The sequence below is a fragment of the Ambystoma mexicanum genome, chromosome 7q (assembly GCF_040938575.1).
Source record: "Ambystoma mexicanum isolate Mex_15411 chromosome 7q, UKY_AmexF1_1, whole genome shotgun sequence".
Classification (NCBI taxonomy): Eukaryota; Metazoa; Chordata; class Amphibia; order Caudata; family Ambystomatidae; genus Ambystoma; species Ambystoma mexicanum.
The window spans coordinates 561,063,208-561,076,433 of NC_090941.1; the positions used below are offsets into that span (position 1 = coordinate 561,063,208).

Below are 13,226 nucleotides of genomic sequence, written 5' to 3' on the forward strand. Positions count from 1 at the left end.
ATGTTAGCCCACAGTTGGGAGGGGGGAGTTACCAACAGTGTGGCACCCCAAAGTCAGGCATGTGTAGCCCGGGTGCAGCCCCTCTGAAGTCCCAATCTCCACTGATGTGTGCAAACAAAAGAGGGGAAGCAGGGTTGCAACTCTGGGTCCCAGCTGCAATCAGCTCAACAGTCCAAGGATGTTCTCCTCCTAGCGCGCTTTCATGCCTCAGAAATCTTCAGTGAGGCGGATTGTGGTGGATCACAAGCAATCATCACACATAAAGATGTTTTACTTATGGAGGATTACTTCAATAACTACATGTATTCCACAAAACATGCCATGCCTGCATGTGTTTCACGCCTCAGCGCTTCTTTGGGGGTAAAAAGTTGTTGGCAATCCCTTTCTCTGACATATGTTCAGTGCCTGGAGATCATACAAATTACAGCGATGCACAGTATCAATCCCAGTACCCTAAAATAACATATGCAATTACACAAAGCGTTTAAATTATCAGTCGAAAACTAAAATAAATAAGACATATCAACATAACCCAATTTAACCCCTAAAAAAATTAGAAAACAGAAAAATAATAACAGGAAAAGAAGAAAAAGCACAACAGCATGTACTGAAATCTCTTAAGAAATGCATCATTTTTTAATTTGAGTGCTTTCGTTTGTATTTGTGACTAGGGCATGGTGTCCATCAAGGTTACATCCGGCAGCATAACCAAATAAGCAGTTTTTGGACTTAGCAGAGATGCCTGTCACTTTTCATTTCAATCTTATCAAACTGATTTGTTTGGATACATCCTCTGTCCGCAGTTGATTGACACCCATCCCCTTATCATTAGAATGGAAAGCGCACTTCCTGTTAACACATCTTTTTTCATGTTATAGGTATCTTTGTAAGATACACAAACGTTTTCAAAGAGATGGTAGGTATCCTGCAGACGCATGCTACATTCTGTTGCTAGATGTAATTACCTTCACACATTCGAGGTGATTACTCACGTTGTGTTTAGTGCATGCATTTGTAAGCCGTCCTGCAGATCCCTTCATCAAGAGCCAATCCCCCAAGAGTAGTGATCCTGCTGTTTTTTGCTGGTTTACAAAATCGCGTCAAAATGGATACGTTCCCTGGTCCTTTCTGAAGTCGTTTAGTTGAGCTCTCTGCAAAAGAACAAAGGTGTTCCAAAGACAGGACCCTTGGGCCCTAAGGCATCTAAATCCTGTCTGGTACAACTAACTTGGCTTGACAGATTGTATGGGTGTCATTACACCTGAAACATCTGGTAGGGTATAGTGGGAGGCATGCACCTGTAAGCAATCTATAACCATTCCCCAATATGCCTTTTACACATGGTGTACAATCTTTTTACTTTTAGCAAATACTCCATCTGCAAACCAGATGAGCGATGTATAATTCTTTATAGTTTTGGGGCTTCTTTTGGGGTAGTTTCATGTAGGTAGTACTAAATAGGCCAGGATGACTGAATTGTTTGGCTCCGCTCTGTAGTTGGCCTGAAGAAGCATTCACACCGGGGAAGGAGTCATTGACCAATAAGGTGGCTGGAACAGCAGTCGAGACTATACATTCTCTGCCCACTGTTCCAGCCACCCGAGGCCCCTCCCTGCCTGGGGTGTGAATGGCTTTCATGCCCCGGTGGGAGGGCAATCATGGCCCGGTAATGGCCCGAGCCGAAGCCCGAGCGAACCGGCCTTGGCCGGCCTCCCACCGGGGCATGAAATCCATTGTAGTACCATCTTGCATATGTCAGTTTGGGAGTTTGTTCCCCTGATCACTGCTTTAACATCCGGTTGGTACATTCCTCAATAAAGAGGATGTACATGTTTTTGTATTTTTGAACTGGGATTGGTACTTGCAAAAATGTGTTATTGTTCATTTAAGAGATCATTGTCATGGGAAAGACAGAAGGTGTCTCCATGGGATGCTGGTCGCCGTTATTTCTGTTCTAGGTCTACCTTCTCATTGGCTGCTATCCGTCACCCAAAGGTAAATGTGATTAAGGGATTCTACACTTTGAGTATAGCACACAGAAGTGCCCTCAAGTCAGATCTGGTGAGGTTTCCATACCTCTGGAACGGCGGGTGTTGTTGTTTGATAACACAAGCTTAGTGGCACAAGTATGTTTTAAATATTGAAGGGTTACAATGAAGATCCCAGATGTACTACACATGATGATAAACATGGTGGAGTAAAAGATGCCTATTCTGATTGTAAGCTGATGCTTGTGGTGAAAAACGGGATCCATTTCATCAGAGGATCCTATCTTACTGATCCGCTCTTTAAGGAAATTGAGCAGGATCCTCTGTGCTGCAGCCCATAGGTAGATCAAAGAGGATTGGTGCGGAGACTTGCGCACTGCCTGTGCAATAAGGAGTACCTCTAATGTCGGCTTATAAAGTCCCGGTTCCATTAGGATGCTAACACTGGTTTGAATTATGTTGGGTGGGTTTTTGTATTCCACATCTATCTATATATAAATATATATTTGTGAAAGTGTATTTGTATGTTCAGGGTTGGCTCCAGCCCCATAACAACTGGTGGCTGACATTTTGGCCCAAGGTCGGCATACCAGTCTGGGGTGTACTGGCGATAGTGAAATGTCACCAACACCACCCATTCACCCGACACCGCCCTATAGACAAATGTAATAATATTAATAATAATAATACACAGGGCGGGTCCAGCCCTGTGCTATCAGAATAGGCGATTTCGGAGATTAACGATTTTGCGATTGTTGGCTCCAGCCCCACAAAAGTTGGTGGGCTGACATTTTGGCACAAGGTTGGCACACCACTATCGGATGTACTGGTGATAGTGAAATCTGATCAGCCCCATCCATTCGCACTGCACAGGACGGGATTCAGCCCTGTGCTATCAATATAGGTGATTTCGGGAGACTGACGATTTTGCGACTTTTCCAAAAACAGGAAGTTAGGACACAAGGTCGGCATACCAGTCTGGGGTGAACTGACGATAGTGGAATTTGAGCAACCCCACCCATTCGCGCTGCACAGGGGTAGAGCGGGGTCTGGCCCTGTGCTGTCAGCATAGGCGATTTCAGGAGATTGACAGTTTTGTGATTTTTCAAAAAATAGAAAATTATGACACAATAAAACATACCAAAGGGTATAGCAGACCCCATGTGCATGTCAGCTACAGACCCGGGCAACGCTGGGTGGTACCGCTAGTACTCCTATATTCCTAGCAATTTTTGGGGATCTCGCTGGCACAATTATAGGTCAGAGAAGGGCAGTAATTGGTAGGTTCCTTTGTGTGTGCAATGGGTTCCTTCAGGAGACAAGTGAATTCTGAGAGCTCACAGGGTCTGGAACTGCATCCAACAGGCCTGGGATATCTGGAATTAAAGTACGGTAATACAAACGTTCAGCAAGTTGGGCGCTTTGGTGCTATTCTGTGGCACCTGAGCTTGGACGAAGTCGAGAAGCTGAATGGAGGGTAACCAGGGTGCAGTTCGGAGAACTGGTAAAGAATGGGAGTGTACAGAGACGATTCAGGTTGCAGTTTAAGTCATCTCTAATTTTCAATCTTTAGCCTTGAAAAAATGTAAGAGATCTTCCCTTTGTTGAAACGTGCTGCACTGCATTTTTTGGAAGAGCTCAGACCATGGAATACCTGAACAATTCACTGGACTGGTGGGTCACCTAATAAACCATGTGCGCTAATGGAGATTCTGGCTCATGTCACTACTCGATTCCAGCTTCTTTTGGGTATCTTGCAGTAGGTTACCACTTCCTCAGAGGTTTATTTTGCTCAGTGGTATTCTAAGTTATATCGCGTTTGATTGGCCAGCTCTAGATTGACTTAATTTTGGGGAATTTCATTGCTCATTTCTGTGCTCTCTTTTGTGTGGGCGCTGACACATTTAGTAGCCATATTCTCACATTGTTTACATCCTTGTCAAAGAAAGCCAACAATCCTGGCAGTTGGAACCTCCCGATGCATAACGCAATCACATGTTTTCTGCAGGTCAATTTCAAACGCCGTTCCACGACCGATTTACGGTGACGGAGCTGCCCTACCTCGGCAATGCCGTCAGCATGTTTGTGGTACTTCCCGGTGACCGAATGACGCCTTTATGCCACATAGAGCCGCACCTCACAGCCAGAACCATTGCTCTGTGGACCAACGGAATGAGGAGGATGAAGATGGACATTTTCCTCCCCAGGCAAGTGTGCCCAAGTAAACAATGACTGCATCAACAGAAACACATACAATAGAAAGTATCTAAATAAGTCTCTAGAAACAGGTGTCACTGTGAATAGGGAATTCAATCAGGCCATACCGTTGGAAATGCTAAATGCCACCAGCCTTGATGCTTTTAGCAATACTATGCGACCCAGAGGGACCCTTCTTTAATACTGAATGTGTGCCCACGCAAGGTGGGCATTCAAATGTAGGTAACGTCACCTTTGTACGAAGGGGAATCCAATTCAATCTAGAAACCCCCTTGGTCCATGTGCATGCCCAGTGAATGCCATGGTATGAGCCACCAGTGCCAGAGATATGTTAAAGGTCCACCCCCTATAAGTTGATCTGCCAACCCCTATGAGCCTGGGCACCTGATGGATGGCGCCATGAATAGTTTCAGGGCCCCATTGGCAATCACTCCCCTCCCATGGGGGGTGTGGGGAAGGGGACCAGTATATAATTAAAGAATGGATAGGTCGATACTGGCCGACTTTTATAAGAGGACAGGCTGTACGTGGCCTAAGACTAGAAGTGTGGTAGAGGCTGTACTGACAGCACGGCTTCCCCCTTGCCTTTTACGGGACCCGTAGAGCCCCCACAAAGGTGGTTGCAGGCTGTGACAGCACCCACCTTCGTGGGACTGCACCCGCCTTTGTATCTGTCTGTGGCTGCCACATTACATCACTACTTCAAAACACTCATTTTAGCAATGGAATGGATCTGAGCTATCTAACATTTAAATCGAGCGTTGTGAAGCAGCAGCGTTGCTCGAGTTAAGGCCGTACTGTGCTAGATGTTGTTTGTATTAGGGTCATATTTTATGAGGAGTGCATGTTTGTACTTTAATATTAGCATTCCATTAGTTTGTAGGTTTCACCTTTTAATACCTAGTAGCCTTATGTTGTATAATGATCAGGCCTCTTGCAGTATTGTAACTTGTTCTTTAAATGGTGCACAACAGTGGCAACATATATACATGACATCTTAAGGCACAGTTTGATGCACTGGTTCATTGTATTCAAGTCTCTGGGGTTTTCTAGCAGTCTTAGGAAGTAAAGTAGTTTCTAGCTCCATATGTTGGAGGAGCGCCAGGAGCTGCTGCTGCTCCGTCGCTCAGGAGCCCTCTATTGGCCGCTGCCGCTTCCGGCAGCTTCCGCTCTTCTCACTCGTAGTCTTGCGAGAACTCAGCGCAAGAGATCCTACATACCCCCCTTTGATAACACAAACAAAGGTTTTATTGCATCAAATAGTGATTATACTTCAACGGTCTTCTGCGCTTTCTCCTCCGCCGGTCCTCCTTCTCGCTCTCACCGACCGGCATGTGGATTGCTTCACACATCAACTCCGGAAGCTCATTCACAGTCTCACTTTCTCTGTGCAGTGCCCTCTGTGCCTCTGACTCCGGCTCACCTGTCGCCTCTTGGTGTTCTCGATTGCTTGACTCTTCTCTTGCTTCCTCTGCTGGCGATGCCTGTCAAACATTGACATTCGTTCCATGTTCCACTTGCTGCCTTCTTGGGTGCGGACATGGTTGGTCCCTCGGTGTACTACCTTGATTGGCGACAATATTTTTGGGTAGCCCTTCCCTCTAGAAGACGGATGTCAGTACTTCTATGACAGTTGAGGTGGTGATATTTGGCACAAATTCAGCTTCTACCCACTTCGATAAATAGTCAATCATGACCACTCCATATCGATGTTTGGGAGACATCGCTTCCAGGGGGCTGATAAAGTCCAATCCTACCTTTTGCCACACTTCTTCCGGAACTTCAATGAGTATGAGTGGCACCTGTCTTGTCTTTAACCTCTTATCACTGTTCAAGCACTCAAGATCATCGTACAAATGTCCTGATCCATGGCTGGCCACCAGTAAGCCTCTCTCACTCAACGTCGTGTCATGGTATTTACGCAAAAGTCCTGAGTGGGCTCTACACAGGATGACTCTCCTCATGCCCACTGGCAGAATCACCTGATCGCCCTTGATAATCAGGCCTTCCACTACAAATATATCATCTGCTACTTTCCAATATGGCCTCATGCCTTCTGGTTTGGGTGTTTCCTCCGGCCCCCTCTCCTGACCCATTCTGTGAGCCTCACCATTGTGGGATATTTTCCGGCTTCCTCGTTCCAATGGCCCTCGGTCATTTCTAGAAAATCTGTCCTCTTTAGATCCTGAATGGACGCTGCTATTCATTAGTCCTCTAAGAACGTGGTGGCCTTCTCTCTGTTTCCTGGTAGTCTGAAGAGGCAGTCTGCGTGGGCGTTCTTTCTCCTGCTATGTGCGCTATGTCATAGGTGTACTCCTGGAGCTTTGCTGAAATGCGTGCTAGCCGAGGAGTGGACGTTTGTGTCCCTCCAGGGCTTAACATGTGGATCAAGGGTTTCTGATCCGTGACTAGCTTGAATTTTGTTGCCCAAGGTGTACGTTCTGAAGTGTTCTACTGCCCACACGCAGGCTAACATCTCTTTTTCCACCGTCAAGTAGTTTCTTTCAGCTCTGGACAATGCCTTTGATGCAAATGCCACTACGTGTTCTGTATCTCCCCTTTTTTGGGTAAGTACGGCTCCCAACCCATACGCCCTGGCGTTGGTGGTGATGATCGTGTCCCACTCGGGATTGAATGGTTGTAAGCACAGGGCATTCACACTCTTTTCCTTTATGCCTTCGACCGCTTTCTTCAGTGCCTGTGACCATGTAAACTCAGCTCCTTTCTTGAGCAGATCTCTCAACGGTGCAGTGACCTCCGAAAAGTTGGGAAGAAACTTTGCATAATATTCAGCAAGCCCCAAAAAGATCTTAGTTTGTCCTAGTTTATGGGTTCTGCGGCTTTCACAAAGGCCTGTATGAGGTTTTGCTTAGGACTGATCCCCCGACAGGATATTTTGTATCATAGGTATTCCACTTCGTTGGCCCTAAGCACACATTTGTCGTACCTCAGTTTCACTCCTGCATCTTGTAATTTATTAAGGACTTTTCTTAGTGTGATATCGTGCAAATGACATCCTGTTGAACTGATAGGTGCTGAATAGTGTGATGAACGCAGTTAGGGGCTGAGATTCCTTGTGCAAATTTATTTGGCGAAAGGCATTCCTCATGTTCAACTTGGAAAATACTTTGGCCTCCTTCATCATTAGTATCAGTTTGTTTATGCTTGGGAGAGGATACCTGTCTGTAATGACCTCCATATTTAGGCTGCAGAGGTCTATGCATACTCTCAGGTCCTCTGAATTCAGTTTTCTATTAGCACCACTGGACTTAACCATTGTAATGCTTCCACCTCCTCGATTGTGCCTTATTTCACCATTTTATCGAGTTTCAACTTCAGCGTGTTTCTGGCCGTCACTGGCACCAGACACACTTTGTGCGTTACGGGAACTGCATTGGATTTAAGCATGATTTTGTGCATGTAATTCTTGATTCTTCCTGGCCCTTCGGAAAACAACTTGGGGAAATCTTCTTTCGACACCGGCACTCCTCCGGAATTGACTGCTAATACTTGATCATCCATGCTTGGATCTAGTTTAATCTTTAGTCTGGCTTGATTATCCCACCCCAGGACTGCTTGACCCTCCTTGGCCAAATAGACTCTGGTCCTGGTTTCTCTTACTGAGGTGCCCCCAAAATATGGTGGCTTTTGTTTGGTGTTGAGTACTTCCACTTTTTCACATCCCACCATCTCTTTGTAAGTGTGGATGGGTATTATCGTTAGATCGGAGTGTGAGTCAGCCATCACTCTCATTTCCATCCCGTCCACTCTGATGACACAATGGGGCGTTTCCCTCCTGGCACTCGAGCTGTTGACCATGATGACGGTGGGTCTTCCTTCCTCCTCGGTCCTCACCTTCTTCTGCATGTAGAATGGCCATGTTTTTGTTACGCCACCTGCATGCAATTGCAAAGTGCCCTATCCTCTTGCAGACAGAGCACTCTTTGTCCCTCGCAGGTCATTCTCGAGCATTGGCCAAGTGCTTTGTACTGGCACACCTGTGGCATTTGAGGGGTTCCTTTCTCCCCCACCTTTCTTCTCTGGGTTCAACTTGTTGCTTCACCTTCTTTCCCCTAAATGTAACGGCCTTTACTTCCACTGCACTTGAGCCACCAGCACATTCTTTGAGTCTGCCCGCAGTTTCTTCGACAACCCTCCCTATCTCAGCAGCTTTATCCAACTGGAGTTCTTTCTCCATGATAAACTTGTCCTGCACCTTCCTGCTATTTGTGTGTACAGTAAGCAGGCCGCAAATCATACTTTCAGCATTGCTTCCAAAATTGCAAAGGGTCACCAACTCACGTAGCTTTGTGATGTAGTCATCAACTGGCTCAGACTGCTCTTGTTTGCGACTGTACAACCGAATTCTATGTAGTATAGTGTTTTCCTTGCTGGTGAATCTTCTTACAATCCTCCTCACAGATTCCTTGTACACATCGTCATTCTCCCCCACCACCACTTTGGACGTAAGACTGGCAAACACTCTCTGTCCCTCTACTCCCAACGCATTCAGGAGCATCATTCTGCGCCTCAAAGCTGTGTAGTCAGCCCCTCCCAGAGCATCCACATATGTCATAAATAGGGGTTTCCATTGAGGCCATGGAATGGTGGGCCTACCTGGAGTTTGCAGAAATGGCGGGGGGGGTGTCGCACCTTGCATGGTGATTTGCAGGGTCTTTGTCACATCTTGTCGCCAATTATGTTGTATAATGATCAGGCATCTTGCAGTGTTGTAACTTGGTCTTTAATGGTGCACATCATTGGCAACATATATACATGACATCATAAGGTGCATTCACTGGCTCATTATTTTCAATTCTCTGGGGTTTTCTAGCAGTTTTAGGAAGTAAAGTAGTTTCTAGCTCCATATGCAGGAGGAGCACCGGGAGCTGCTGTTGCTCTGTCGCTCAGGAGCCCTCTCTCGGCCGCTGCCGATTCCGGCGGCTTCCATGCTCTCGCTCGTAGTCTCACGAGAACTCGGCATTGCCGAGTCTCGCAAGTGATCCCACACCTTAACTCTTTAAAAAAAAATTCACCAATTTTTCTAATTTTAAAAAGAATGTTTATCTTTGTGTGTATTTCCGAGAGCATCTATGTGTATGGCTATGTTTATGCATAATTGTGTTTGCCTGTAATGTGCCTATGTGTGTTGCATACTTTGGATTAATTGTTCTGTCCATAACGGTCGTGGTTGAGAAGAGTAGTGTGTGTTGTGTCTGGTGCATATACACACTACGAATATGTGGTGTGTACCTGTTGTGGTACATACGCATGCTGTGCCCATTTATTCATGTGTGTCATGCTTGGGTGCAATAACAACATGCTTTGGAGCGTCATTTGACTTTTATTGTTAATGCATGTTGACTGTAGCCCTTGTGCCCCTTTATAGTCCACGCGGATTGTGAATTTGCATGTGTGCAATGGGTGTGTGCATCACCAATGTGATTTTTGTATATATTGCATGTTGTCTCTTTGCTTGCATGTTGCACAGCTAGTGAATATGTGGATTAAGGTCTTGTGTGTTCGTAGCATATTGTATGTGCATATACATAGTTGGAGGGACACTAGTGTGGGGCGTGTGCATGTGTGGCTGGAAGTCTGAGTGTATTTTGCAGTGTGTGTATGTGTGTGCATGCTGTATTAGTCTGGGGTGTGTGTGTGCGTGTGCGTGTGTGTGTGTGTGTGATCAATGTAATAGTTTTTCCATTTTGTATGTTGTCTCCGCGTAGGCAAACTAAGTGCACAGTGAGTGCGCGGAGTGAGGTATGTTCAGAGTATATTGTATGCGCCTAGGCATAGTCGGTGGAATACTTGTGTGTGGGGGAGGTGGGGGGGAAGCTGTGTGTATGTCTCTGGAAGTTTAGAGTGTGTGGGTGTTTATTGGGGTGCATGTGTAAAGGTTTGTGTACATAGCTTGCCACTTGCATTGTCAGTGCATGTTGTCTGCGCCTGTTGCGCTGCCTGATATTCCATGTGGACTGCATGTGCGCTCATTTATTCCATGCATGTTTTTTGTGCTTATTGCGATCTGGCATATTCGGCTCGGATTGCGACTGAAAACATTACTCTGTTGTTGCATGTTGTTACTGGTGTTGGTGTGTGTTTGTATGTGCATGGCGCATTCTCGATTGCGCATATTGGTCTTGCTGCGGACCTACTGGGCACCTCTGTATTATAGATACATTTGTGGCATATTTCAAGGGAATATCTCGAGTTTGGCAGCTTACATTTTTCACATTTTTCTGTTGTGCACCAGTTCCAGGGTAAGAGCTGGGTGTACGCAAATATTTGAAAATCATAGTCGACCATTTTGAGATATCCCAACTAAAAAGTATTTGGAGGGTCTCTGGATAATCCTCAACATTCATTTCCCACATAATTATTTTCATGCATCTGCACCATATTTGGCATGAGTGTTCAGCTGTTGCGACATTAGTCCTGTGCCCAATTTGCTGAACATTCACGGATGAGGTCAAAAGTTACAGAGAAACGATTTCTCACTTCCCTTTCACTGAATTCCACTGCGTCGTTCAACTTAACTATAACGGCCATTTAACTAAAGTTTTGTCACTGAGGTTTTAGTGTTTTTTTTTGCCAGTCTGGAAAAAATTACGGAGAAATTACCGGTAATTCCAGCACAGGCATTTTCTCCCGACCGGCAAAGGGCCAGTCTGCCGGTAGGGCCTCTGATTTACTGGCAGGCCTGACCAAAACAATGCCGGAATCACTGGCACAGGTACCACAGGATTGGTACCGCTCTCCACCACCCATAATATCCCCGTAATACCGGGGCGGAAATGGTAAGGCAGGTTTCCCAGTATCCCACAGGAATTACCGGTGGGATACCGGGAACCCTATAATGAGCCCCATAGTCTAGGATTACGGCAGTGCCCACTGGCATGGCCTGCAGCAATGCCCCAGGCACGCCAAGCCACCGGATAAGGCATGAGCATGACCAGACATGCCCAGTGGGCACTATGCCCTTTACATGCCCGTCTACAATGGCCCAAGTCTACAGAACTCATCCATCTTGGCCACTAGCCATGGCCAGTGACCAGTGGTCAATTTGCAGAAGGCTAGGCCCCAAGCACTCTTAATTCCCCCCTAGCCACTCATACTAGACAATGGCCATGGCCTACTGCAAGTCTTGAGTTTATGTAGTATTATCGCCTCACTGTCACATGACCACTTTTACTTTTCATTTAGATTCAGAATACAAAGTCACTTCAATCTAAAAGTGGCTTTACCTGCCTTGGGGATTACTGACCTCTTTGACCCAAGAAAAGCAGATTTCAAAGGAATTTCAGGTAAGGCTGTTCCTTGTCATTTCTGTTATTTATGATGTTTCTAAGTTCTACATTAAGGGAAGTTGTGTATGCGCCTTCACTACTAAGGTCGGGCCATCCCTGAATGGTGCCATTTGTCGATGATTGACACATAGGGAAGTCAGCAGGATGGGAGCCATGCAGAGTAATGATACAGTCTGGCCTAGTTACCTAACTGAACACATGCACAGTGAAAGGTACAGAAACCCTGACTCCAGCTGGGTTTCTGTACTTTTCACAAAACATACGGTGGGTCAGTCCAAGGCGATCATGGACATATGCAAGCATCCCATCACTGCAATGGCGTCACTATGACAAACACAGCTATTGATTCCAACAGCTTATGCCTGCTTTTTCCTGGCACAGCAAAAAAAGGTGAACTCCTGCCATGACTCAGGATTTAGAATGAGGATCACCACGCGGCCTGGGGGTGCACCCGTACAGTGCGGAATCCGCCATCACTGGGCCTCTGCACCATGCAGGAACTGATCATGCGCGCCCTGTATGAGAATACTGTCGAAGGGGAGGACAATCATAGAAAAGGCCTCATGTTACCACTGCCAACTTTACCGCTTATGTGCTTTTGGGCCCCATGTATGCAATTTTCAATTTTTACAAAACGGAGTGCATAAGTAAACAATAAAAGCAGGCACTTGTACATGTAAAACGCCACCTGCAAATTACATTGTGCAGACAGCATTTACAATACCGAAAGCAGGCGGATTCCGTGTAAATCCATTCCTTTTACGCCTGCTTGAAATTCTCATGCCAGGTAAAAGCAAGTGCCCTTTGAAGTCGAAGGAGGAATGCACGGCAGAAATGTTAATTCAATTTCATGCTTCTTCTCCGCCTCCAAATAGCCGTAAAATGCCCTGGAGTGTGAAAGTAAGGCAGACATGGCTGAACGCCTTGCTTTTTTTGCTTTACTTATGCACTTCCAGGCCTTAGAAAGTGATGTAAGTGATGGCAACGTGCTCGCCTTGGAAGCAAGACGACGCAGAGCAACAGAGGTTCGATCTCCGGTGCGTGCTTAGAAACCTCGCACGTTATAAATTAGCCAATTAAAATAAAAAAATCAATCCCCAAAAACCTTTTTCTGCATGTTTCCCCTGCATAGGTCTCGTTGGGAAGGAGTCTGTTTGGAGTAAGCTTACACCTGCAGTCATGAACACATGTAATTGGTGATATTTGTGCATTAGGCACAGATAGAGGTCAGTAGTAGAAGGGGTCCCCTTCTACACAAAGGTGCATTTTGACAGGTGCTCATGCCCCCTACTTCCTTCCGGTCTTACTCCCTCCCCCTTTTGATGTGCTTTGACATAAACTTAATATACATTTGATATAAAAATTATATAGAAAATGTTTGATATCGATTTTATATCAAATGTATATTTGATACAACGTGCTTTATCATTTATATCAGTTTTGATATAAAGTGAATATGCAATTTATATAAAATCTATGTAAAGATGGGAGCAACGCAGGGTTGTGACCAGCAGCGCCACTGATTTGGCAGCTTTGCTGATGTCCTCCGAGCGTGGCCCTTAGCTCTCTAAATATACTGCCGTTTCCACGCAACGTTATGCCTGCATAAAGTAATACCTGTCGTCGGAAGATGCTGTGCATCCAACAAGCTTGCTGCCGGCTCTGACGAACCCCGCAGAACTATGAAAATGGGGGTGGAGGGAGCCTGAGA

The 13,226-nt window shown here is 45.8% G+C and overlaps 1 protein-coding gene across 1 annotated transcript in view; it reads left to right on the forward strand.

Moving 5' to 3' along the window:
- Positions 1–13,226, forward strand: part of SERPINE3 (serpin family E member 3) — a 228,538-nt gene that overhangs the window by 88,342 nt on the left and 126,970 nt on the right. The window contains exons 5-6 of the mRNA XM_069640667.1: positions 3,997–4,195; positions 11,412–11,512. Of these exons, the coding sequence (XP_069496768.1) occupies positions 3,997–4,195; positions 11,412–11,512 (300 nt within the window). The remainder of the gene's footprint in view (positions 1–3,996; positions 4,196–11,411; positions 11,513–13,226) is intronic.